The sequence below is a fragment of the Cynocephalus volans genome, chromosome 14 (genome assembly GCF_027409185.1).
Source record: "Cynocephalus volans isolate mCynVol1 chromosome 14, mCynVol1.pri, whole genome shotgun sequence".
In the NCBI taxonomy this organism is placed as follows: domain Eukaryota; kingdom Metazoa; phylum Chordata; class Mammalia; order Dermoptera; family Cynocephalidae; genus Cynocephalus; species Cynocephalus volans.
This window is the reverse complement of record NC_084473.1, coordinates 51,823,246-51,850,859: the sequence shown is the minus strand read 5'-3', so window position 1 is coordinate 51,850,859 and position 27,614 is coordinate 51,823,246. Positions and strand designations below refer to the sequence as shown.

At 39.8% G+C, this 27,614-nt stretch overlaps 1 protein-coding gene across 5 annotated transcripts in view; it reads left to right on the top strand.

Annotated features, from left to right (window-relative positions):
* CLHC1 (clathrin heavy chain linker domain containing 1) overlaps positions 1–27,614 on the top strand; it is a 60,351-nt gene that overhangs the window by 22,864 nt on the left and 9,873 nt on the right. For all 5 annotated transcript variants that reach the window (XM_063078812.1, XM_063078811.1, XM_063078810.1 and 2 more), the window contains one exon: positions 11,945–12,119. In XM_063078812.1, coding sequence (XP_062934882.1) covers positions 11,945–12,119 — 175 coding nt within the window. The remainder of the gene's footprint in view (positions 1–11,944; positions 12,120–27,614) is intronic.

Below are 27,614 nucleotides of genomic sequence, written 5' to 3'. Positions count from 1 at the left end.
TGCCTGTGTCTATCAGTTGTTCTAGGACAATTTATTAAAAAGACTTTCTCCACTGAATTGTCTTTGTACCATTTGTTGAAAATCAGTTGTCCACATATATGTGGGTCTTCTCTGTTTCATTGTCTATTTGTTTATCTTGACATGAATACCACACTATCTTGATCACTATAGCTTTATAATAAGTCTTGAACGGGGCCGGCCTGTGGCTCACTTGGGAGAGTGCGGTGCTGATAACACCAAGGCCACGGGTTCGGATCCCATATAGGGATGGCCGGTTTGCTCACTGGGTGAGCATGGTGCTGACAACACCAAGTCAAGGGTTAAGATCCCCTTACCGGTCATCTTTAAAAAAAAAAAAAAAGTCTTGAAATCAGATAGTGTTCATACTCTGTTCTTTATCAAATTTGGTCTAGATACTCTAGGTCTTTCATATTTCTCTATACATTTTTAGACTCATCTTTTCAACTTCTACAAAAAGGCTTGCTGGGTTTGGGATTACATTGACTCTATAGATCATTTGGGGACTAGTAGACACTGGGCAATACTGGATCTTCTGACCCAATGAACCCATGAATATTGCATATCTCTTCATTTATTTAGGTCCTTTAAATTTTCTTTCAGCAATACTTTGTAGTTTTCAGTATTCAGGTCTGTACATCTTTTGCCAGATTTATCCCTAAGTGATTCATATTTTTTATGCTATTGTAACTTTTATTTCAATTTCCTAAATTGTTTGTTGCTAGTATATAGAAATACAATTCAGCTTAAATATATACAGTTTTTATTTTTTTTAAAAGATTTTAAAAAAGAAATATAATTGACTTTTGCATATTGGTCCTGTATCCTGCAACCTTGCTAAACTCATTTTTTAGTTCTAGTACTTTTATTGTGGCTTTCTTAGAACTTTCTACCTTGTGTTTTAGTCCATTTTGTGTTGTTATAACAAAATACCTGAGACTGGGTAATTTATAAAGAACAGAGGTTTATTTGGCTTACAATTCTGGGACCACTGCATCTGGCACGGGCCTCAGGCTGCTTCTACTCATGGCAGAAAGTGGCAGGCAGCCGGCGAGTACAAGCAGGTCACATGGCGAGAGGAAGCAAGAGAGAGAGAGAGAGGAGAGGTGCCAGGGTCCTTTAAACAATCAGGTCTCATGGGAACTAACAGAGCGAGAACTCACTCACTACCCCTCTTCCCCCAGGGAGAGCATTAATCCATTCATGAGGGATCTGCCCCCATGACTCAATCAGTTTCCAACACTGCCACATTGGATTTCAAATTTCCACATGAGTTTTGGAGGGGACAACATGTCCAAACCCCATCAGCTGGCCAGTTAGCTCAGTTGGTTAGAGTGCAGCCTTATAACACCAAGTTCATGGGTTCAGATCCCCATACCGGCCAGCCACACACACACCTACCTAGATGATCATGTCATCTGCTAATAAGGATAGTTCTTCTTCTCTCTTTCCGATCTGAATGCCTATTTTTTTGCTTTATTGCACTTGTTCCTAACCTTAGGGATAAAGCATTTAGTTTTTCATCATTATGTATGATATTAGTTCTAGGTTTTTCATAGCTTCCCTCTATGAGGTTGATTGAATTCCCTTGTATTCATGGTTAGTGTGAATTTTGATCAGAAATGGATGTTAGATTTGTCAAATTCTTTTTCTGCTTTTATTGAGATGATCATATTATTTTTGTCCTTTAGCCTGATAGCATAATGTATTGCCTTTCTGGGGGAAACTCCACAAAATTTGGTTATTTTACTGTAATTACAGAGTGTGCAACCATCACCATAAGCTAATCTTAGAACATTTTAATCATTCCAAAAATAAACCTTGTACCCATTAACTCTTCATTCTCTACTTTCTGCCCCCTCTCCAAACCCTAGGCAACCACTAATTTATTTGTTGTCTGTATAGATTTGCCTATTCTGGACCTTTCATATAAATCATATCATATGATATGTGGTCTTTTGTGACTGGCTTTTTTCACTTTGCCTAATGTTTTTGAGGTTCATTCATGCTGTAGCATGTATCATTAGTTCATTATTTTTATGGCCAAATAATATTTCATTGTATAAATATTCTACATTTTCTTTATCAGTTGATGGTCATTTGTTTTGTTTTGTTTTTCCACTTTTTGGCTATTACGAATAATGCGACTATGAACATTTGTGTACAGATTTTTGGGTGGACATATGTTTTTATTTCTCTTGTTTAGATACCTAGGAGTGAAATTACTGTGTTATATGGTAACTGTGTGCTAACACTTTGAGGAACTGCTCAACTGTTTGGCTGCACCGTTTTCCATTTCTACCAGCAATGTATAAGAGTTCCAATTTCTCCACATCTTTATGAACAGTTATTGTCTGTCTTTTGATTATGGCCTTTTTGATGCATGTAAAGTGCTATCTCATTGTGGTTTTGATTTGCATGTCCCTAATGATTAACAACATTGAACCTCTTTTCATGTGCCTCTTGGCCATTTGTGTATCTTCTTTGGAGAAATGTCTCTGTTTGCCCATTTTTAAATTGTGTTACTTGTGTTTTTATTATTGAGTTGCAAGAGTTCTTTAAATATTCTGGATAAAAATCCTTTATCATGTAGATGATTTGCAAATATTTTCTTCCAGTTTTGGGGCTGTCTTTTCACTTTCTTCATGGTGTTTTTTGAAGTCATGGTGTTTTTTTAGATTTTGATTAAGTCCAGCTTACCAATCTTCACTTTCATGGTTGTGCATTTGGTGTTGTAGCTAAGACATCTTTGCTTACTTTGCTCTACTTTGAGTTAATTTTTGTGTATGGTATGAGATAGGGATCCAATTACATTTGCTTACAGATATCAGTTTTCTTATCAACATTTGTTGAAAAGACTTTTCTTTAACCATTGAATTATTTTGGGTCTTTTGTCAAAAATCAGTTGACCATAAATGTTTAGAGTTTATTTTTGGACTCTTAATTCTATTCCATAGCTCTACAGGTCCATTCTATGCCAGTACTGTACTATCTTGATTACTGTAGCTTTTTAGTAAATTTTGAAGTCAGAAGTGTGATCCATCTTTCTTTTAATTAGTATTAGCTTAGTGTATTAGTCTATTTTTTATAACAGAATACCTGAAACTGGGTAACTTATAAAGAAATGGGATTTATTTCTTATAGTTTCACAGGCTGAGAAATCCAGTGAACACATCTGGCCTTTTTCTGAGTGGTGACTCTATAGCAACTCAGGGTATCATATGGCGAGAGAATGGTATGAGCAAGAGAAAGCTAACCTTCTCACTTGTCCTCCTTGTAACGCCATCAGAAACACACCCATTACTCTATGAATGGATTGGTCCATTCACCACAGCATAATCCTCACAATCTAATTACCTCTTAAAGACCCCACCTTTCAAATATCATAATTGAATTTCCCACCTTCTTAACACTGTTACAATGGAGACCAAATTTCCAGTATGTGAACTTTTGGGGGACACATTTATTCCATAGCACATGGTATATCTTTTTCTATCAGTTTACTTTTAATCTATTTGTGTCTTGGTATTTAAAGTCATTTTCTTCTAAACAACATATAATTGGATCCTATTTTTTAATACAATCTGACAAACTTTGCCTTTTAACTGGGGTGTTTAGATTCTTTACACTTAACGTTATTGTTGACATAGTTGTGTTTTTTTCCCCATTTTTCTCATCTCTGTTTTATTACCTTTTTTCTTTTTCTCTGACTTCTTTTGGGTTAATTGAATATTCTTTATTATTTCATTTTTCTCCTTTGTTGATTTATGAGCTATAACTCTTCATGGTCTTATTTTGGTTGTTGCTTTAGGGTTTATAGATTATATCTTTAAATTATCTCATTCTGTCCTCAAGTGATATCATACCACTTGATACACAGTATAAAAACATATACTTCTAAATACTTATATTCATAGGATATACCATTTTTGGTCTTTATTTCTTCATGTAAATCCATATTTCCATCTGATATCATTTTCCTTCTGCTTGAAGGACTACCCTTAGCATTTCTTAATAGTGCAGATCTGCTGGTGGCAAATTTTCAGCTTTTTACATTCTTTCTGTGTTTCACTTCCATTTTTGAAAGATATTTTTCTGGGTATAGAATTCTAGGTAGCCTTTTTGTACTTTCAGCACTTTAAAGATCTTTTCTCACTGTCTTCTGGTTTGCACTGTTTCTGATGAGAAGTATTCTGTCATGTTTATCTTTGTTCCTCTGTACATAATGTATCTTTTTTCTATAACTACTTTTAACATTTTCTCATTATCACTGGTTTTTAGCAATTTGATTATGAGAGCCTTAGTATAGCTTTTTAAATCCTGTTTCTTATGCTTGGAGTCCATTGAGGTTCTTGGATTTGTATGTTTATGGTTTCCCTCAAATATGAAAAATATTCAACCATTATTTTTCAAATATTTTTCTGTTCCTGCCTCCCTTCTCCTCCCTCCCCTTTCAGAGGTGAATTACATGGTGGAAGTTATCCCGTAGCTCATTGATTCTTAGTCCAGTTTCCAATCTTTCTTTCATTTTGTATAATTTATTGCTGTCTTCAAGTTCACTAATCATCTGCAATATCTAATCTGCTATTAATCCTATCCTGTGTATTTTTCACTTCAGACATTGTAGTTTTTATTTCTGGAAGTTTGATTTGAGTTTCTTTTATATCTTCTGTATTTTTAATTAATATATTAAATCTTTCCTCTGCCCTGCACATATGGAATAATACAGTTATAATAGTTGTTTTAATATCCTTTTCTACCAATTCTATCATTTATATCATTTCTTGATTTATTAAATTTTTTCTCACTATGATTCATAATTTCCTTCTTCTTTGCAAGTTTAATACTTTTTTTTTTTCTAAAAAGATGACCAGTAAGGGGATCTTAACCCTTGACTTGGTGTTGTCAGCACCACACCCTATAAAGTGAGCTAACAGGCCATCCCTATATTGGGATCTGAACCCATGGCCTTGCTGTTATCAGCACCACACTCTCCCAAGTGAGCCATGGGCCCGCCTGCAAGTTTAATAATTTTTGACTGAATGTCAGACATTAAGAATTTTACCTTCGTGATTGCTGAATATTCTTGTATTTGTAAATTATTCTCGACCTTTGTTCTGGTATCTAGGTAAGTTTCTTGGAAACAGTTTGATCCTTCTGGAGCTTATTTTCAAGTTTTGTTGGGCAGGACCAGAGTAGTGTTTTGTTTGAGGTAAAACTCTTCTGAATATTCTACCTGATACCCAAAGATTATAACGATTTCCACTCTGGTGGACAAGAGCTATTCCCAGACCTTTGTGAGCCCTAGGGATTATTCCCTATAATTCTGGATAGTTCTTTCCCTGGCCTTAGGTAGTTTTCTCACTTGTATGTGTTAATCAATATTTGGCGAATGACATGTGGGGTCATTCTTGAAAATCTCTGAATTTGCAGCTCTCTCTCTCTCTTTTTTTTTTTTTTTAAAAGATGACCAGTAAGGTGTTGACTTGGTGTTGTCAGCACCATGCTCACCCAGTGAGCTAATCAGCCATCCCTATATGGGATCCGAACCTATGGCCTTGGTGTTATCAGCACCACAGTCTCCCAAGTGAGCCACAGTCCAGCCCAGCTCTCTCTTTTCTGTTGCTCTGCCTGCCCTGTGATCTTTGTCTGCCTTGGCCTCACCATACTTCCAGCTTCATGTTCTCTATGACACAGACTCTGACTGGAGACTCTCTTCATGAAAACTAAGGCTATTAGTGGGTTCAGCTTGTTTTTTCCGCAGCTCTCAGAGATTACTGTCCTTTGCTACCTGATGTCCAATGCCTTGAAAGCTTGTTATTTAATATATTTTTATCTGGTTTCATAGTTGTTTCAGGCAGGAGATAAATCTGATCCCTGTTGCCTCATCTTGGATGGAAGCAAAAGCCAACCTTTGTATTTTAGTTGGAATGTTTAATCCATTTATTATTTAATATAATTTTTAGGCTTAAAGCTACCATTTTGCTATATTTTTCTTGATTATTTCCATCAGTTCTTTGGTCCTTTGTTTCTTCTTTCCCATCTTATATTGTGTTGAGTGGTTTTTAGAATTCTCTCTTTTCTCCTATCTTGGGTTTTTAGCTAAACCTCTTTGTATTATTGTTTTAGTTATTATGATATTCACCCTTGCCAGAGTCTACCTGGAATTAACATTCTACTACTTCATATGTAATGTATGAACCTAACCACCAGCTTTCTTCTTATTTGCTATTATCATATATATTGTTACTTTTTTTTGCTTTAAATATTCAATTGTCTTTTAAAGAAATTATGAGAACAAAAATATGTCTTTTATATTTACTGTAATTAACAACTTCTAATATGGCCCCCATTAATCTTTGCCTCCTGAAATTCACAATCTTGTATAATCTACTCCCTTTGAATGTAAATTAAATTATACTGTATGTATTTTTGAATTACACTGTATGTTTTGTTTTATGTATCATTTTTTTCACTCAACATCATTTGTGAAATTGATTATAGTTGTGGTTTATTTTAAATCTTAGAGAATGAAATATCCACAATGTTCTACTGTTCTACTGTTGATGGACATTTGGATAGTTTCTAGTTTGGGGCTAGTATAAACAATTTTGCTATGAATGTGTATCCTGGTGCACCTGTGTAAGAATTTCTCTGGGATATTTACCTAAGACTGAACTTTCTGAGTCATAAGGTATGCATATCTTCAACTTTTTAGGTAATACCGAACATTTTTCTGAAGTGGTTGTACCAATTTACCTTCCACTGGTAATGTATGAGATTTCCTGTTGATCCATGTTCTTACTAATTCTTGGTAGTGACCTTTAAATGTTTGACATTCTTGTGATTAAATGGTCTTACTATGACTTTAATATGAATCTGCCTGATTACTAATGAAATTGAGTATCTTTTCATATATATTTTTTTCTGTTTGGACTTCCTGTTTTGTGAAGTACTTCTTTAGGTTTTTTGGCCATTTTACTATTAGATTGTTTATATTTTTCTTAATGATTTTTAAGAGTTATTTATATATTAGTGCTTTTTAAATTAAAATGAGGGGGCCGGCCCATGGCTCACTCGGGAGAGTGCGGTGCTGATAACACCAAGGCCCCGGGGTTCGGATCCCATATACGGATGGCCGGTTCGCTCACTGGCTGAGCGTGGTGCTGACAACACCAAGTCAAGGGTTAAGATCCCCTTACCGGTCATCTTTTAAAAAAAAATAAATAAATAAATAAAATAAATTAAAATGAGTTGCAGACATATTTTCTCGTTATAATATCTTAAGATGAACAGAAGTTCTTAATTTTAATGCAGTTTACTTTATCAGTCTTTTCATTTTGTGGCTAATTATTTTTATGTCTTATGTAAAAATCCTTTCCTTCCCCAAGTTTTTTTTTTTTTTTTTTATCTTCTGAAAACCTTATACTTTTGCTGTTTATATTTAGGTTTTTAAGCTACCAGAAATTTATTTTTGTGTCCAGAATGATACAGGGATCCAATTTTATTTTTTTTACACAAGGTTACCTTGTTCTAATATCATTTACATAAAGGCTGTCCACTGATCTGTAGTGCTACCTCAATAATCATAGTTTTTGTTTTTTGAAAATTTCAAATCTGCTTGTTCTTTTTTCATGTGTTCCTCTTTCACTATGGCTTCCATTTCTTTCTTTATCTTTCTAATAATTTTAAGCATATATATTTTATATTCTCTTTTATAGTCTGCTGTTTCTAGTTCTGAGGTGCAAGTTCTCCAGATTGTTGGGTTTCCTAACTCTTGTTCATGGATGTGCTTTGGTTCCTGTGATTGGTAATTCTTTTTATTGTGAGCTTAAGTTAATTGTCCTCCCACTGTGGGATTACTATGTATCCTACAGAGAGGCTTTATATTTGTTTCTTCCAGGTCTTTAATGTTTCAACGGCCCTAAACATTGTTAATTTCTTGGCCTTGGCTTCCTGAACCACATATATGACTGAAATTCAGACTCCATACCCATGTTGATATAGGTGGTTTTATTTCATCTAGGGAGATGGAAAGGTGTACATAGGACAATAGTCAATAAAAGCCACACTGTAATGTTACCAGAATCCTAGTTAGATCCTTAAAGTTCTTTCTATCTCAGATTTGATGACTTAGGGTTGCTTAAAATTATTTATATCTTAAAATAGTTACACTTTTAGACAAGTTCCTTTTTGTTTTTAAAAGCCTATATAAGGGCCAGCCTGTGGCTCACTTGGGTGAGCGTGGTGCTGACAATGCCAAGTCAAGGGTTAAGATCCCCTTACCGGTCATCTTTTTAAAAAATAAATAAATAAATAAACAAACAAACAAATAAATAAATAAAAGGCTATATAAAACCTAATTTTTAGGACATATTAAAACTCAAGGATGATAGCATTGGTAGGAACAGAGATTCTAATAAGATAATTTTTACAGCAGTACATCTTTGTAACGTTTCCAGAAAATTTCTGTAAGTAGAGTGAGTCTTTTTTTAACTGTAGATTAAACTATAATGATCTAGGCACTGAGATACAAAGACTAGTAAAACCAAATCCTTGCTTTCAGTGAGATAAAGGACTAATTGGGAAGAAAGAGAAAGAGATAGAAAAAAGTGGAATCACTTCATTCATTCATTCATTCATTCATTCATTCATTCATTCAACAATATTGATTGGGTTTCTGATATGTGCCAGGCATCGCGGTAGGTGCTGGGGTTGTAGCAGAGAATAAAACCTACAGAAACTCTTGCCCTCATGGAGCTTACATATAATGTGCTATGAATAAAGTTCTCTGGAAACTCAGAAAAGAGTTATTAATAGTTTGGTGCTCCTGCCATCCACTGTACCTGTTGTCTTCATGTAGACAGCATTTATTTTATCTTTTTCAGAGAATGAGCCTCAGTTTTGTCTAAGTAGTGAAAGCGGGTGTCATCTGACTGGGTGAAGGATGGCTTTTTAAACAGCCTTTCAACAAAGATTCCTAGTTTTAGCCTTATTTCATTCCAGAGGTCCCTGGTGGTGGCAATTCCTGAGACTTTCTCAGTCCTGTGGTATGAACTGGGTTGCTTCTTCTTGGTTTTTCTTACTGGTAATTTAGGAATCAAACTTTTTAGGATCTACTATGCCAGGTTCCACTCTCTATCCATTTCCTAGCTTCCAAAATTTTGTTGTAATCTCCTTTTAAATTTGTTCTTGTGAAATCCTTTTACTGCCATTTTAATGATTTTAATGAACTGAAAGTGAATGTGTGTGTTCAATCTATCATCTTTTACCTAGAAGTCTGATTGAATTGTCCTCTATCAAATTGTATATTAATCTACAGTAAGTGTAAGAAATCTCTTATCTTTGCCGTCATCTATGTGTGTGTATAAATATTTAATTTATCATGAAACATGAAGGAGATATAATGGTATAAAATGTTGGATAGGAGGCGTGATATCTATTTCAGTTTTTTCTTTACCACAGACTTACATTGTGTTTATTTGGACAAGCTACATAATCTCCTTGAACCTCAATTTTATTATTTGAAAAATAGAAATGTTAGTGATCCCCACCTTTTAGGGTCATTGTATAAGATCAGTTGATAATCACAAAGCACAATCCAAGCTTTGGAGGTTTCAGCAACATGCTATTTTTTCAGAATTAATTTTATTTACAACATATAATTGAGAATTGAGAAGTTGAAAAGCCTGCAAACAATCAAAAATAGTTATTATATATTCTCTGTGTGAATTTCCATACGTTTAATTAACAAAGCCTATAGTGGATTGAATTATGTCCCCCCAAAAGTCACTGAAACTTGAACTATGTCCCCCAAGATTTTTGTATTAGAACCTTGGCCCCCACTGTGACTGTTAAGAGGGTGGGAAATCCTATTATGGTAATTGAAAGGTGGAGCCTTGAAGAGGTGATTGGATTGTAGGACTGTGCAGTAGTGAATGGATTAAAAATGGTGGTCAGGGGTGTGGTTCTGAGGGCTTTTAAAGAAGAGGAGAATCCGTCTTGCTCTCTCTCTGCTCTCTCTGCTTCCACCATCTTGCAATGTGAGACCCTTCAGTCACTGTCACCACCAACAGATGGACTTTGGACTTCCCAGCCTCAGAAACTGTAAGCAATAAATGTCATTTTTCTTTATAAATTACCAAGTTTCAAGTATTTTGTTATAAGCAACAAAAACGGACTAATAAAGAACCTCAATCAGAATCAATTTTTTATTTCATACCTGGTTTTACTAAGCTTCAGTATTATGAAATTGGATCATCAAACAAGCTAGACTTATTAGAGTGCAAAGCAAAATATAACTTTATTCTTTCTCACCATTGCCCTTTAAGAGGGCTATGTTGACTTTCCTATCTCTGTTACTGGAAAATATCTTGGTAATATCACATAGCTTTTTTTCAGTCACTTTTAGATATTAACATAAAAATTACTCCCCTTTCTCTGATTAGAGTCTGGTTCATCTCTAGAACCTACTGGGGGTAAGGAGACATGTTTGCTTCTTTGCTCTTCCACTCACCCCTATCTCCCTTCTCATTACTAGGCAGCTTTAGGGTAGGGCTATGTGAAGGACAGTAAAGGTCCTACTCAACTATGTAGTGGTAATCGGGCCTTGGGCTTCCTGAGTGTGGCACATGCCCAGTGTTGGCTCTAGTTGACTGCTTTAGACTTTGCTTTTTAGAGCCTTTCCTTACTGGGGACTTCCCACTGTATCTTTTATTGATTCAGTAGGTATTGCTTTAGCTGGTTGCTTATGACTCCTCTTCAGCTACTACTTCTGGTAGAGTGTACCCCCAAAGACTCTCTCAGGTGGTCCTGCATGCAGACCTCTTTGGGAGGGCATTTTCAAGACAACTCCAGCCCATTTACCTTCCATGGAGTCTCCTTTACCCTTGAGGAACATGCAACCTTGTGGAAGTAGAATTTGTTCCTACTTTAACTCTCCTCCCTCTGGTCTCTCAGCTTTAAACTTCCCAGGCAAATATCAGGCACTGATCTTTTTGGTCTCTAAATTCTAAGACACCCATGTCCAGCTGTTCTCTTCAAATTTCCCTCACTTGACTTTGAGGAGGAGAGTAAAATAAAAATCTGGGAAATAAGATATGGAAAGTAAATTTATTTTCTGTTCACAAAAGGAAAATAATCTGATGGATTATGTAAGAACTCAAACTTTCTCCCTTTGCTGAAAGTTCAAGTATTGGATGTATATACAGTATAAATAAAAAATAAATGGTAGTCATGAATTATAGCTAATTTGGAATTGAAATACTATACTTGGTCATTGGCTGAGCCTACATGTAAATTTCAAGATCCTAATTTGTCATTCTCATTGAATTATTTTCAAAGTTAGCATATGTCAGACTAAATATGTACCTCTGAACGTCCGGCTTTATGTTTGTCTCATTTAATTGGTCATAAAGCAGAATAGTTTGCATCAGGAATTTTATCCTCTTTGTGTCTGCAATTACATCTTTTGTTTTCTCTGTTTATATCATAGTTTTTCTTTGGTCATGGCAGATTTGCACCATTAACAGGAGAATCCTGGGGCTTAAAAGAAAAGAAATTTGTTCTCTCACAGTCTGGAGGTTGGAAATCTGAAATCAAGATGTCAGTAGGGTTGGTTCCTTCAGGGGCTCAAGGGGAGATTCAGTTCCATGCCTCCCTCCTAGCTTCTGGTGGCCATCATCAATTTTTGGCATTCCTTGACTTGCAGACAAATCACTTTAATCTCTGCCTCTATCTTATTTAGTTATATTTAGTCATTATCCAAAATATAAAGCTTACTCTATAAGCATTAGTTGGAAATTAAAATGTTATTAAATTGTTAAAGTTTTAGAAAATGCGAAGAGATGAAAATAGTAATATGAAATAAGAAAGAACAAACTATTTATTAAATTATTTAACTCAGAAACTTTTTTTCTTTCTGTAGCTGTTGGAAAAATTAGAGGAGAGCCTCTTCCATTACTGTTATTTTTTGAGGCTGTCTTTAGTACAAGTCATGCTTTTAGACATCCTGTTAAGGCAGATCTAACCCTGGAGGGAATCAAATGTGGATTATCTGAAAAACGGCTAGATTTAGTCATCAATTGGGTCACACAGGAAAGGTAAGCAAAATTAAGCTTTCAACTTAATTTTGAAATTTAGTTAATAAAGTCGTTTGTTATCAAAATTTTAATAGTTTTCTTATCAATACATTATTTGGGTGTGTACTTCAGGTCCCTATTGCAATTAATCAGTTAGAAGGTATTTACTAAGATTCATGGAGTAATGAGGTCCAGTCACAATGAGCTCCAATCAGGAGTTTATTCAAGGCAGTTCACAAGGTGATTCATGACAACTTAATGATGGATGGAAGTTGAGCATTAGGATATAGAGAAGGATTGGTTTGTATCATTGTGCTGGAAGGGAAAAGGCAGGAACCTGGTTCCAGACAGGCTTTGGGTACATGTAAAGGATAAACCCAAGAGACAACATATGAGCAGGAAGGACATGGGCCAAGATAGCATTTAGAACATATAAACCAGCAAGGAAAGTCACGAAGTAGCTTCTTGGTGCTGGGTCTCAGCACAGAGTGGCCAGTTTGTACAAGGGCTTTCTTAGGTTAGCTTCCCAAGAACCAAAGCCTGAGATAGGAATTTGGAAGCACATGATTGATAGAGAAGGCTTCTCAGGAAATGCCTATAAGAGAGTGAGTGAAGTAGAATAGGGAAGAGGAAAAGATCAAGAAGGGATGTGGCCTCAGGCAAGGTCTACCTTTAGATAGTTGGCTCTGCAGCTTAAACCACACCACAGAGTAGTTCTCCCTTGAGGCAAAGGGCCAGCCTTTCATATCTCTATCACTCATTTAAGGGCTGTGGGCCACCTGGAGGGGGTGGGAGCACATAAATTCTGCACAAGATTGGCTCTCACCAGCTAAAAACAATTTGCTATAGAAAGGACGCACCTGTGAGCCATTGGCAATCAACACCCAGAGCAACTGGGGAAGGGTACCACTGGCCCAGTAGGGGGGTTTTGGGTGGGGTAGCAAAGCAACATCTATCCCAGTTAACCAATTGCACAACACAGATCTGTTTGCTTCTCACATTAAGTTCACTCCCTCCAGGCACAACTTCTCCAAGATTCTGTGGTCATAATTCCTGGGGAAATTCACAAGAGGAGGGTTAGTGGAATGATCTATAGCCCCTGTTGCTACAATTGGTCTTAGGTCTATAATTTGTTTTTTATACCTTTATTGAGGTATAATTTACATACAATAAACTACACATATTTAATGTGTACAACTTGATGAGTTTTTTAAAAACAGCTTCAATGGGATATAATTGACATACAATAAACTGCACATATTTAAAGCATAGAATTTGACAGGTTTTGGCGTATGTATACATACATCAGTCATCACCATAATCAAGATAATGAACATATCCCTCACCCTAAAATATTTCCTTATGTCCCTTTGTAATGCTTCCTCCTCCCTCCCAACTCCTCACTCCACCTCCTTCCCTATCTCCAGCCAACAACTGATCTGCTTTTTGTCACTAAAGATTGATTTGCATTTTCTAGAATTTTATATAAATGAAATCCTACAGTATATATTCTTCTTTCTTCTTGGACTGGCTTATTTCACTTATAATTATTTAGAGATTCATCCATATTAATAAGTACTCATCATCTTTTTCCTCTATCACCCATTTTAGATTTTTCTCATTCTTGCACTTCACTTGGTCTTGATGACTTGCCTGGTAGGATGACCCTGGTTACTGTGCCCTTATCAAACTGTGGTTGTTCATTTACCCACTAACAATTTTTTTTTTTTTTTAAAAAAGATGACCGGTAAGGGGATCTTAACCCTTGACTTGGTGTTGTCAGCACCACGCTCAGCCAGTGAGCGAACCGGCCATCCCTATATAGGATCCGAACCCGGGGCCTTGGTGTTATCAGCACCGCACTCTCCCGAGTGAGCCACGGGCCGGTCCTTACCCACTAACAATTTTTAATTGGCATGTGTTGCTCTGCTAAGGCTGATGTCTGAAATCCTGTCGTCACCAATTGTAGTGCTCTTAATCCTGTTCATGATGTCAATTGTAAAGCTAGGTGACCACACCAGTTGTTGTGCTCTTTTACCTACTGGTAATCCTGCACCAACTGGGCCGATTGTTGAGCTAGTGCTTGGTCTGGAGCTCCCAGATCCCTTAAGCCCATTCACAGACTGGGTCACAAACCCTTCATACACCAGGCTGGGTCACCAGACCCCTTCATGCAGGCTGGATCACCAGACCCCTTACATGCAGGTCTATGAGCTAGGTAACCGGCCAAAAAGGTCCTTGGAGCCATAGGTTGGAAAGCATGGCTGTGCCAGGCAGACACCCGAGGCAGACGCCCGCCTGCCTGCTTCACTGAAACTCTCTCTCTCCCTCTCCCTCTCTCTCAAGAACACAAGAATAGCAATAAAACTAAAAAGATACATTGGCACACATGCACACTAACTCCACACACACACAATTTGCTTACAAAAGATGTGCTAAAACCACACCCAACTGGACCCAAGGCAAGGGCTCTGACCAAACTATTCTATTTTCCCAATAGCATATGAGTACCCAGAGACATCCCAGTAGATAATTTGCCACTTAATAACAGAGAACTATATATATATGTATACACACACACACACATATATAAATACCATTCAAAAAACAGTAGCTAGTTTTTGTGTTCTGTTTTTGTTTTCATTTTTGAATGGTATATATATATATACAGCTACTAAGTCTTGTTAAAGTTGGAGCATTTATCCATAGGACATCAATGACTACAACTGGAGTTGTTCCCATTATGAGCAGTATTCTGACAGATTCATCAAGTCATAAGGGCAGGTGGGCTCAGAGGAGCCCATCCAAAATCAGGTACAACCGAGTTGGGGCTCAAGCAGGTCAAGAGCACACAAGTAAGCATCATAAATAGATGACCTAGACCCCATGTCAACTACCACTGACTGGCTGACACTACCACAGCTCACACCTGTGGCCTCATGCAAAAGTGAGGTTACCTAAGACCAACAGACAAAGAAAAACCCCAAACTGGGTTTATGAATGGTTCAAGTGGTGTCCACATAATGCTAGCTTGCCACTTCATCCATTGAAGTGACATTATTTGGATAAAGTACATTCCTTAAACCAATGACAATTATATGGTGCTTATGGTTCTCTATCCCCAACAGGTAGAGTACTTGGGTCTGGGAACTAAAGAATGGTCCTGTCCAACTTTCACTGCTAGTAGCCCACTTGAGGAGTATATTAGTCAGGGTTCTCCAGAGAAACAGAACCAATAGGAAATCTATATATCTATATCTATAGCATATATATATGTACACACACACATATATATCTAAATATATGAAATTGGCTCATAAAGTTATAGAGGTTGAGAAGTCCCAAGATCTCCAGTCAGCAAACTCTAGGGACCCAGGAAAGCTGTTAATGTAGTTCTAGTCCAAAAGCTCGCAGCCTTGAGACCAAGAAGAGCTAATGTTTCAGTTCAAGTTTAAAGGCAGGAAAAGACTGATATCCCAGCTCAAGCAGTCAGGCAGGAGGAGTTCCTGCTTACTCAATCGATGAAGGGTCAGCCTTTTTGTACTATTCAGGCGATTGGATGGTACTCACCCACATTGGGGAGGGCAATCTGTTTTACTCAGTTTACCAATTCAAATGGTAATCTCTTAAAAAAAAGAGAATAGTTTCCCAAATTTTCAGTGATGGAAATAGAACATTTTCCTCCTTCCATTTGGAAGGAAAATAAAAAATAAAAACATTCATTTTGTTCCGTGTAGAAATCCAAACTAATTTTCTGAGCAGAATTACACATACATTCCACATAACTTTATTTGCACCTTGACTGACTGTTACCAGGGTGACAGAAATTTACAAAAGTTACCAATAGACACAGGCAAAGGAGAGGATATTCTTTAAAGTAACATCCACAGAAAGCTGGTTCCCACTGAAAGAAAGTGAGCCGAGATGCCAGGTGCTGTTCAAGCTTTATTAAAGAAAGAAATCTGCCAGGATGCATTCAAAATGGAGGACAGCCTGGGGCTGCCCTGAAAATGGGTGACAGCCACTAACATAGGGCGGTGGGAGCTTATATTGGTATGTTAGTGCTAAGAGCTGGGTAATGTAATTCTGGGGTAGGTATTGAGTTAGGTCATGTGAATGGAGAGTTCTGCGCATGCGGAAACGCTGAAAGTTTCATTTTCTCCAAAACCATGAGGTTTCTTGTAAAGGTGAAGGGGGGGGAGGGGAGGAGGTGGACGGCGTCATTTTTTACTTGGGCTTGTCTAAAATGATGCTGATTATGTTGCAGATCTATTATTTCTGCCTTTTAAGTATGGGAAAAGGGTGGAGGTCTCATTCTTCTGAAGCTACTTCCTGCTGGAGATGGGTGAAGATATGGAAAAAATAAAAGATTTATGTTGGTGGGTAAAACAATTAGGTGGTGGGGTATTGGTTTCATGTGGGGAGGCTGTATTCCTCTGGGGAAGGGTCGCTGATCCTTTTTTTTTTTTAAAGATGACTGGTAAGGGGATCTTAACCCTTGACTTGGTGTTGTCAACACCACGTGAGCTAACCAGCCATCCCTATGTAGGGATCCAAACCCACGGCCTTGGTGTTATCAGTACCACACTCTCCCGAGTGAGCCACGGGTCAGCCCAAGGGTCGCTGATTCTGAGGGGCTGATATCCTCCTTGCAGGAACAATTCAGCGACCTTTTGGTTGGTGAAAGCCTGTATACGTTCCTGCAAGAAATTAGAGAAACACCAAAAGAGACAGGGACCAAAAAGTAGGATGAGTCCCAGCACAGTTAGGGGTCCTAGTAGGGGCATGAGCCAGCGTATCCAAGGTTCAGTGAAATGGTTTAAATTGTTTTGGATCACCCCGGACTCATTTACATAATAACAGCATTTCTCCCCCAAGAAGAGGCAGGTGCCTTCCTTCTTGGCTGTAAGGAAGTAAAGAGCCTGACAGTTCTGTAAAGCAACTGTTGACTATTGCGAGTGAGGTGACCTGTCGCTGGAGGGAAGAGATGCTATCTGTACGTAGTTCTTCTGAGAGTTTTTGATAGGATTGAGAGGGAGTAGCAGGGCCCGCTATGCCAGTTTCAGTTGCGGGAAGGATCCCTGCCCCAATTAGAAGGTATAATTGGTGCCCTACGGGAGCGGGGGGCACTTCCTGAAGGGGGTCCGAAGTCAGTCCCGTCTCCATCCCTCCGTCTGTCTGGAGGGTGATGTCAGGGATGAGCCAAAAGAATATGCAAGAAACCACGTTAGGGAGACAGGCACCAGGATAACATAATTTTACAAAGGAAATATATTCCGGTTTTAGGGCGTGGATGAGGAGGGGTAAGTGAGTGGCAGCGTCTGGTGTTAGTGAGGCAGAGTGTGGGCAGGCCCCACACAATGCTGACAGTCCCCACTGAGGTGAGATTAGAGGAAAGTGAAGAGACATTGTGGAAATGTTAAGGGCTACATTGACAGGGAGGGGAGTAACCAAAAAAAGTTTCTCATGAAGTGGGAGACAGATGAGTCGCTCGGGGACCCATCTGATTCACCGAGGACTGCATCGTCCCTGCGGACCTGGAACCTCCATGTTCCAGGTAAGGGGGAGCATTGAGATAGGAGGAAAAACATGGGAAGGCTGCGAAGGGTTAGGGAGCCAAAAGAATTTAAAGGGCACATTGCCACAGTGACCTTGCTAAGAAGCATCCTACTGATAGGAGGTAAGGGAGTGCCAGGAGAAATCTTCCTATAATGTAACAGTCTTTTGGGGCAGCTGCTGCCAATCCTGTAGCAAGTACTAGAACAGATAGTATAATAGTAGCTCTTGTGCAAGGGATGTGAAGCGGGCCTGCAAGAATGAGAGGATAATTGCCGGGGGAAAGATCATCCTTCTTTTGGAATTGGAATAAGAGTGAAGGTCTTGGAGATTTTCAGTTTTGTGGGTCCTAAAATGGACAAAGCATGAGGAGATGTCAGGTTGGGGGTTGAACAGGGGGACCCCTCTGGCTTGGTGTTAACAGATATTTGGGTAAAGTCTCAGGTGCTAGTTTTACTAAGGATAAGTGATACCAAGGGGCCTTTCCTAGTACTTTTACTGCTGTGGGGGTGGTGAGAAGTACTGTGTAAGGCCCTTCGCAACATGGTGAGAGAGGCTTTGGGATTTGGGTTTTAATATACACTTGCTGTCCCTGGCTCAGTTTAAAGTCTGAGAGGGTGGTGGGGAAAGGATGAGGTAATAGAAGGTTGGCCTGTTCCCTAAGATCCCTAATGAGCGAAAGAGTAGGGAGATACTGGCCTAAAAGCGATGAGCTGGAAGGGAGAGGTGTGAGAGTGAAGGGCCTACCGTACGGAGGGGGCTGAGGCCTGTGTGTTTGTGGGGGGCAGCCCATAGGCGAGTGAGTGACTGGTAGGTAGGCCAAAATGAGGAATTATTTCTGAGGTGAGAGCATGAGTTACTGCTGTGGCATCCTCTGAAGTGCAGGGAAAAGCCTCAACCCAACCTGAAAAGGTATCTTCTAAGGTTAGAAGATAGCATGTCCTTTTGTGGGGAGGCACATGAGTAAAGTCAATTTGCCAATTCTGGCCAGGAGTGTATCCTCTGGCCTGGTTGGTGGGAAAGGGTTGGAGCAACAAGTACACAAAGGATTGTTTTGAGTGATTTGTTTTAGTAACTTGCCATGTGGGGAGAGTAATACAAGGGTTGAGGAAAACGTAGTAGGGGTTCATAGCCTATATGAACTGAATTATGGAAATCTAAAAAGATTTGCTCAGCTGTGTGGTAGGGAGGACATAGCAACCGGAGAGAGTATACCAGTTTTCCTTTCTCCGTGACCCCAACTGTTGGATGTGTTGTATTTCTTGGGGTGTGCATTGGGATAAGGGTGTAGGGGCCATGAGAAGGACCGAGCAGGAGAGGAAGAATGGGGGCCTGGTGATTGAGCAGTCTGTTTTGCAGTTAGATCCACCAGTTTGTTTCCCTGGGCTATGGGGTCATTGGAGGTTTGGTGTCCTCTGCAGTGTGTAACCCCAACCTCCTTTGGGAGTTGTGCAGCCTCGATAGCTTGTGTTAGATTTACTATGACATAACCTACCTGGGGTGCGGGTGTGGAGGTGGCACTCCCATCTATGAACCATGTAATGGGATGTGGGGAGATGTGTGGAAAGCGACTGAGAAAAAGGTCTAAAGCCTCCATGCAATTGTGTTCTAAGGGTCATGAGTGTTTTGGGATGAGAGTGGCTGGATTTTAAGGGAGGGCAAGGTTTAAAGCAGAACTGGGAATTTTCAATGGAAGTAAGGTGAATAAGTTGTAGGCGGGAAAGGGAGAGAATTGACTTGGCCTTATGGCTGAGAAGGTCTTGACTATTTGTTGTTTAAAAGTTAGTTTAGAGCTTTCTTATGTTAAAAGGGCGGCTGCTGCCAAGGCCCATAAACAGAGGCCCATTCTCGAGATATTTGTCTCAAAACCCCAACTGCCAATCCTTGGGTTTCAGTTACAAATAGGATAAAAGGATGAGATAGGTTTGGGAGAGATAGAGCTGGGACTGCGAGGAGAGCAGCTTTTAATTGCTGGAAGGGAGAATGAATGGGCTTTGTGGGATCTAAGGGAATGACAGGATCCCCTTTGGCTGCCCCATAAAGTGGCTTTGCTAGTACGCCACAGTTAGGAATCCATAGGCGAAGATACCCTGCAAGCCCCAAGAACGAAAGGATTTCACCCTTTGTGGTAGGAGTAGGGAGTTCAGAAATTAGACTCTTGAACTGAAGTAGAAGAAATTTGGGCCTTGTTGGGGGACATTCATTATCCCCTGGAGGCCAGGAAATTAAGGAGAGCAACAGTGTGGGCCTGTGAATCCTCATAGGAGGGACTGCAAAGGAGGAGGTCATTCACATATTGTATTAAAGTGCTAGAGGTTGGAGGAAGTTCAGATAAGTCTAGAGCTAAGGCCTGGCCAGAAAAGTGGGGGCTATCCTGAAATCCCTGAGGCAGTACTGTCCAAGTAAGTTGTTGGGAACAGCACGTGTCAGGATCAGTCCTGTACTAAACAGTATGAGCTGTTAGGCTTTATAACTGGAAGTATGGGTGTATTGAAAGGCAAGTGGGTAGGCCATGAGAGATGAGAAGAAAGGAGTTTGTGTACAGTGGGTTTTAAGCCTATAGGTGTTTGTTAGCTATGGGTACTGTGGGACATCAGGGAACAAAGAGGGGTTCAGCAATTTAACAAGGATAGGGGAATGGTGTGTAGCGATGGAGGGAGAAGAAGTGTCCCATACTAGGGATTAACCTTGTTCGAGGCAGAGGCAAAGGTGGAAGCTTCAGGGGCCAGGTCTGGGTGAGGCCTGTAACAGTAGTATTGTAGCTGGAGTTAAAGTGTTTAGTGTAAGAGTAGCTTTGAATTTGAAAAGGATGTCCTGTCCCAGTAAGAGGGCTGGGCATTGAGGCATTATTAAAAATTTGTGTGTGAATTGGGTGTGATGTAGGGAGCAGGAAAGGGGTTGAGTGATCTGTGGGTGGTATTCTGATCCCGTGACCCCTACCATTGTGATAGAGGATGGAGTTGTTGGTCCTGTATATTCAGGAAGGGTAGAGTAAATGGCCCCTGTATTGATGACAAAAGAGATCGGCTTACCTGCTACGAGGCAGGTTACCCTGGGCTCATGTGTGGTGATCTCCATGGGGGCCTCAGGCCCTGGGCATCGTCATTCCTCCTCCTGGGCAAAGCCGAGAAGCTCTGGTAGGGATGGCTGTGAAGCCAAAGGCTGTAGGTTGGGGACTGGGCCACTCCCTCTCTGGTGAGTGGCACTGTGGATCCCCCAGTGACCTGGCCATTTGCAGTGAGGGCAGGTTACAACAGGCCCATGCTGAGTGGCCCAGTTGACTGCATTTGAAGCAGTTCCTGGGTGCCTTTCCTCTTAAGGCAACCAGCTTTGGAGTATGTGAGACATGGATGGCATTAGCCAGGAGCTGGTATTTGGCCTGATCTCTTTTATAGTTTTTTGAATATCAGGAGCTGATTGGGTAATGAAATGAGAGTGTAAGAGGGTCATGCTTGCAAGGGAGTTTGGGTCTATACATGTGTATTCATGTAAAGCCTCAGAGAGGCGGGTTAGGAACTCGCTGGGATTTTTCAGTGGATCTCTATGTGATTTCTCTAAGCTTGTAATAATTGACTGACTTGTGAGTAGGCTTTTGGAGGCCGTGAAGTAGGTGTGTGATCATGTTATCCCGGAGTCCTCAATCCCCCTGGACAGCCTGGTAGTTCGAATTTGGGTCCATGCAAGGAACAGCAAAGGCTCCCACAGGCTGCCTATTATTTTGAGCATGTACTTGAGCCTCCATCCAGACCTGCTCCCTGTATGTGGACTCAGACAATTCCTTCCATCCCAGCCACTTCACAGAAGGCTTATAAAAAGCCAGAGCTGAGGCAGGGTTGTTACCCGACGAAGGGGGAGAAGGGGAGGAGTTGGGCTGAGGACGAGTGTCTGGAGGCCAGGTGTGGGGAAGAGAGAGAAATGTGGAGGGCTGACGGATCAGAAGATTGATCTGAGTCTGGAAGGAGAGGTCAAGCATGAGCTAGGAGAATTTGACACATAGGACAGTTTTGACAGAGAGAAGAATGTGTTCAGAGATAGGAGGAGGCCTGAGCAAGGAATCTGTACAGCTTTTGCCATTTTGGTGAGTGTCTAAATCGAGTCCCATCTTGTGGCCACTGGGATCCATTGTAATGAGGCGTTTGAGTTTTAATGTCTCCCCAGAACCTGAGAAATTGGCCAGGAGACAGCCTGGAGGCATAGAGCGTTGAGGTTTGGATTGTGAGGATCCTGTGTAGAGGGTGAGAAAGGGCAGTCAGTCCTGGTAGAAGAAGAGTGCCAGCAACGGGCATCCCCTTTGGTGACCACCTTCTTTTTGAGAGAAAAGCCACCGACCCACTGGAGGAGCATCCTCCAATAGCTGGAGGGCATAAGAAGAGTTCCCTCGGCCAGGCGCCTGGACTTCGTAGAGACTGGAGTAATAGAGTAGAGGGGGGGAACCCATAGAAGTAGGCAGGACAGACCCACTGACTCACCCTGAATTGAGGCCGGTGTTGGATGCATTGGTCTGAAACGGAAAAAGTAGAGAGTCCCAGAGGTACCCAGTTTCAGCAGGTCTGGGAAGGGTGACTGAGGGCCAATCACCCCAAGGGAGAGGGGATCGTCCATAACATCGGCTAAAACCCTTCCCAGGTTTCGGCACCATAACGAAAGAAAGTGAGCTGAGATGCTGGGTACCTTTCAAGCTTTATTAAAGAGAGGAATCTGCCGGGCTGTACTCAAAATGGAGGACAGCCCGGGGTTGCCCTGAAAATGGGGGACAGCAGCTAACATAGGGCGGTGGGAGCTTATATTGGTATGTTGGCACCAAGAGCTGGGTGATGTAATTCCGGGGTGGGGATTGAGTTAGGTCATGGGAGTGGTGAGTTCTGCGCATGCGGAAACGCTGAAAGTTTCATTTTCTCTGAAACCATGAGGCTTCTTGTAAAAGAGAACCTGGGAGGGGAGGGGAGGAGGTGGATGGTGCCATTTTGTACGTGGGCTTGTCTAAAATGGTGCTGGTTGTGTTGCAGATCTATTACTCACCTAGTAAAGAGAACAGCAGCATTGTTTCAGCTGAATGTTTGGCTTGCCTGGGTCTATGCACCTTCCTCAGAGGTCACACAGCTACAAAGGGTGCCTGTGCTTAGGGTGAAAATCCTTTCAGGTTGTCTGAGAAACTAATCTTAGGTTTTCCTTGAAGATTTCTTCTTGTGGATGCTTCTTTCTGGCTATAAGTAGAACAATGGCTGTTTCTGCTAGCTCATCATAATTACGTGTAGACCATAAAGCAACTGTAGGAATGATTGTAAGGTAAGTGCACATTCACCCTGGGGACATACATATCTATGTCCATATGCATATCTATCACAATTATAAGCTTGGGAGCAAGTAAGGACCTTTCACAGCACATTTCTGTGTGAATACTTTGCGGTGGGGCAGAATCAGTCTTAGTTTTCCACACTAAGAACCACATCTCAAGGCCTAACTGAAAGCCTATTCCCATGTACCTAAAATAATCACATTGGCAAGATGATTGCGAAAATTAGTTTATTCAGACATTGACACTTTATTTAGAAATGTTTTGAATTTTGTTAAACTTTGAATGAAAGAAGAAAGTCATTTTTGTTAGTTTATAAAGAAAATTTGAGAATATAAAAAGTGAAGTTATTAAAGTTAAAGGTAGATACTGTGTTAAAATGGACATTTAACAATTGCTCAATTATAACAAATCAGATTTTTATATAGTCTTAGGCCCCTTCCTCATTGATTCCTCCACTGGAATGTTTTCCCTAGTGTAATAATAAAATATTATTTGTGAGAAAACTTGGACCATCAATTTTTTATTTCCATTCTTCAGTAACCTTGGGCTTTTAAATATCACCTACATGACAGAGCCAATTACCACAGTGTAAAAAACTTGTGTTGCTTCTTGACACACTTCTTTTTTTTTTTGGTACCTGGCCAGTACAGGGATCCAAACCTGTGACCTTGGTGACTCCAGCTGTTCTCTAACCACCTGAGCTAACCAGACAGTCTACATACTTCTTAATTTTCTGTTTTGATAATAGCATTAAAGTCAGACCAGGAAAACTCTTAATTTAAAATGAAACTTTATGGAACATATGAATGATGTCTTTATCAGGTGAATAAAAGTGTATAAAGTCATCTTTCATCAAAAAATTGACAAACTACATTATTCATTGTAAATGCAATCTCTCTCTTTTTAGTATTGATAAAATTGACATTATAATTTGAAAGTAAATGCTTCCAAATTAAAAAAAATAATAATAATCTCATCCAAAAACACCCTCACAAACACACCTAAAATAATTTTGACCAAATATCTGGGAACACTGTGGCTCAGTCCAGCAGACACATAAAATTAACCACCACACGAATTTGTGTATCCCATGGCTGCAACTTTAGGCTCTGTGAGTCTAGTGGTGTTGATTAACCTTGATCATCGTGAAGAGGTAGGACTGTTGTATGTAATGGGACAGAGAGAAATACGTTTGGCATTCAGGTTCCCTATTCTCTCAAAGAGAGCTTGTTAAGTGGATTTGGGTGCAGGTTATTTACTAATAGACTACTCTGTAAGGAAATTTGTAAGGGAAGAAGTGAAATAGGGTAGGAAGAAGAAAGCCAAACAAGAATGTGAATTCAGGTATTAGCCATTATCACAGGGGAAGGGCTATGGAACATAAACCATAACACAGAGTTGTTTCCCCTTGATTAAGGGATTGGCTTTTTGTACCCCTTTATCAGTCATCAGCTGTGGACCACTGGGGGTTGTGGGATAGGCATAATTTTCTGGGTGAGGTGGCTCCAGTCACTTGAGTACAGTTCTTCAGAGAAGGGGTAGCTGCAGGTTGTTAGTACTCAGCTGGAGAAAGGGCACTGGTCCGGAAGAGGGGACCTGGGTGAGGCACCAAAACAGTGTCTACCACAAGGGCCAACAACTTATGAAGATTGATCTGAGGATAAATACCAGCTGCTTATGCTGGGTCTATGTGGACGTGGGTTGAGCTGTGAATACTGGAAGGCAGAGAGAAAAAAGACCTCCCTGACCTCTGTCAAATAGCCATGGCCTGCGATTGCAGCCTAAGGGCCATGCTTACTTGGCTCTGAGTGCACAGGAACTTAGGATACATATTGAAGAATAGGTATACTTCTCATCTTTAAGAAGTGTATCATGTTACAAGGGAGATAGATGGATTAATATAAGCACTCCGTAAATAACAAATCCTGATTATGAAGTGTCACAAACATAAAAATGTCGGGTTTGCATACTACTTCCTACTGCTACCCATTCCAAATCCACCATTTTCTCTGCATACCTCTGGATAGTCATAAAGCTATCCTGGATTGATGGCTCTGTTGTTTACCAGTGTAAGGTGTGTTTCTCCCATCTCCTATTGTCATGGCCTTCACTTACTGTCCACATAATAGTTTTGTTTTAGGAAATAACTTTTTCATATGCATAACCTTTTCTCTTTCTCTTTTTGCCCTCTTCTTTCTTTCTCTGCCTGGCCACATTTCTATACTCTCCATAAAAAATATTTGTCAGGGAGCACTGGAAGTGGTTTGGATTTGAGGACATCAGAAAGTGCATGGTCTTTACTAACATCTGTTATCTAGTGCAAAGATACTTCAGATAAGATTAATTTCCTTATACATAGTGACGCTTCTTGACCCCTTCTACTACTTAGTTGTAAGAATTTAAATTCTTTAATTCTTTTTTTTTTTTTTTTTTAAAAAAAGATGACCGGTAAGGGGATCTTAACCCTTGACTTGGTGTTGTCAGCACCACTCTCAGCCAGTGAGCCAACCGGCCATCCCTATATGGGATCCGAACCCTGGGCCTTGGTATTCTCAACACCACACTCTCCCGAGTGAGCCACGGGCTGGCCCTAAATTCTTTAATTCTTGTGCAGTTTTCTGACTGCATAAACTGGCTACCACTTTTAAGGATCCAGAGGTAATATAACAGGGAATACTAAAGGCAATTAAGGGGAGGCTGGTAAGCTCAGTTGGTTAGAGTATGGTGCCAATAACATCAAGGTCTAGGGTTGGATCCCTGTACAGATCAGCCACTAAAAGTAAAGGCAATTCACATTCGTTATTCTTGGCCTCTATCCCCTGGTTTCTGCCTCTGATGAACTGGTCTCTCCCTTATGGCTACCTTACAAACTTCCAATTCTTTCTCAGATGCTCAGCATAGAGCCAGCCCTAAAGCAGCCTGGGTTATGTGGTTAATCTCGACTCTCTTAAGTCATTCTTACCTGGGAAAAGTCTAATTACTTGGCCCACAAAGCCTAAATTTAAGAAACTATGTTTTACTGGTATTAGCTCTCTAAATTACAGATATTTCTCCTAGAAGAGGATAAACATCCTCTAAAATGTTAACTCTGCAAACCTAATCCTATAAAATAATAGTAAATAAATACCATGCATGGTTTTAGTGATTGTATATTACCTTTACTTTGACATTAAAAATCTAAAATCTGATTTATAATCAAAAAGCTTTAGTTTACTAGTAGGGTTAAGCATATTTTCTTTTATTCATTTGTCATTTGATTTTCCAGAGCTAGTCTGATCTCAGATCCACTTTCAGAAGTCCTGGAAAGGGCCGGCCCGTGGCTCACTCGGGAGAGTGCGGTGCTGATAACACCAAGGCCCCGGGTTCGGATCCCATATACGGATGGCCGGTTCGCTCACTGGCTGAGCGTGGTGCTGACAACACCAAGTCAAGGGTTAAGATCCCCTTACCGGTCATCTTTTAAAAAAAAAAAAAAAAAAAGAAGTCCTGGAAAGAGTCTTCTTAGAGTTAAGAGTAAGGGTGGGGAGCGCCAACAAGGGTACTTTAGGAAAACAGAGAGTATGATGAGGTGATTAGGGGGAAAAAAAGGGAGAGAGGTTCCCAGATTCATTTCCCAGTCCTCGCCTTCTCTTAGGTGGAACAGCATCATAGAAGTGACCACTTAAAAAAAAATAGTATTAATATGAGAAATAAATACTAAAATTCTGATATTACCATTTTTCTCCAGTATTGCCATCACTCCATAGACTAAAATAATTACTTGCCCAGCCTCAGGAAACATTGTGACTGTAGCTACTAAAACTGGTATTTTGGTATTAAAGTATAGAAGTCAGAGAATTGCTTAACTAAATAATTGGTTTGTATTCAAGCTGTCTTCTGATTTTAGACCCACCTCTCTGTGGCCTAGCCCAATAAAAATCAAAAGATTTTATTTACTAAATTTTCAGTAAAGAGATATTTTGTAGGGGTTTTAGAATTTCATTTTAATGTTATCAGCATTTTGTTAGATGTATACAGAGACCAATATTATGTGAGTGCTGCTATTTTGTAGCTATTAATTAAAAGTACAACTAAAGCACAGTTTCCATACAACCAGTAATTAGAAGTGATATCTTTAATCATACCCAAATATTCTTTTGGCTTATGCTGATAGCTTCTAGGTGGAGTTACTGTGATAGTACAGATGGCTCGCTTGAATTGTGTATGAATATGGCACATTAAAATTTGATGGCACGGCTGGCTGGTGGCTCACTTGGTTAGAGTGTGGTACTGATAACACCAAGGTCGAGGGTTTGGATTCCTGCATACTCCGGCTGCAAAAAAAAAAGTAAAATAAAATAAAATATGAGGACAAGTAAAATCAATTTAATTGAGCCATCTCAAAAGAACTGCTTCTTCAGTCTCTCCTAATAGGCACAGTTATGTCCTCTTTTCTTCTGTGGCTTCTTATAAATCTATAACAAATTTAAAATATAACAGTGCTGTCACAACTTCTGTTTTCCTTTTAGTACAAATGCTTACAAGATCTGTCACTAATTATGAGCCGAAATTTTCGTCACTGTCTTTAACCAACATTTAATAAGTTCTTACATTCTACAGGGTATAGAACCTAGATTAGTGCTGAGAACATTGAGACCCCCACTTATAAGAAAATTTTTGTTTAC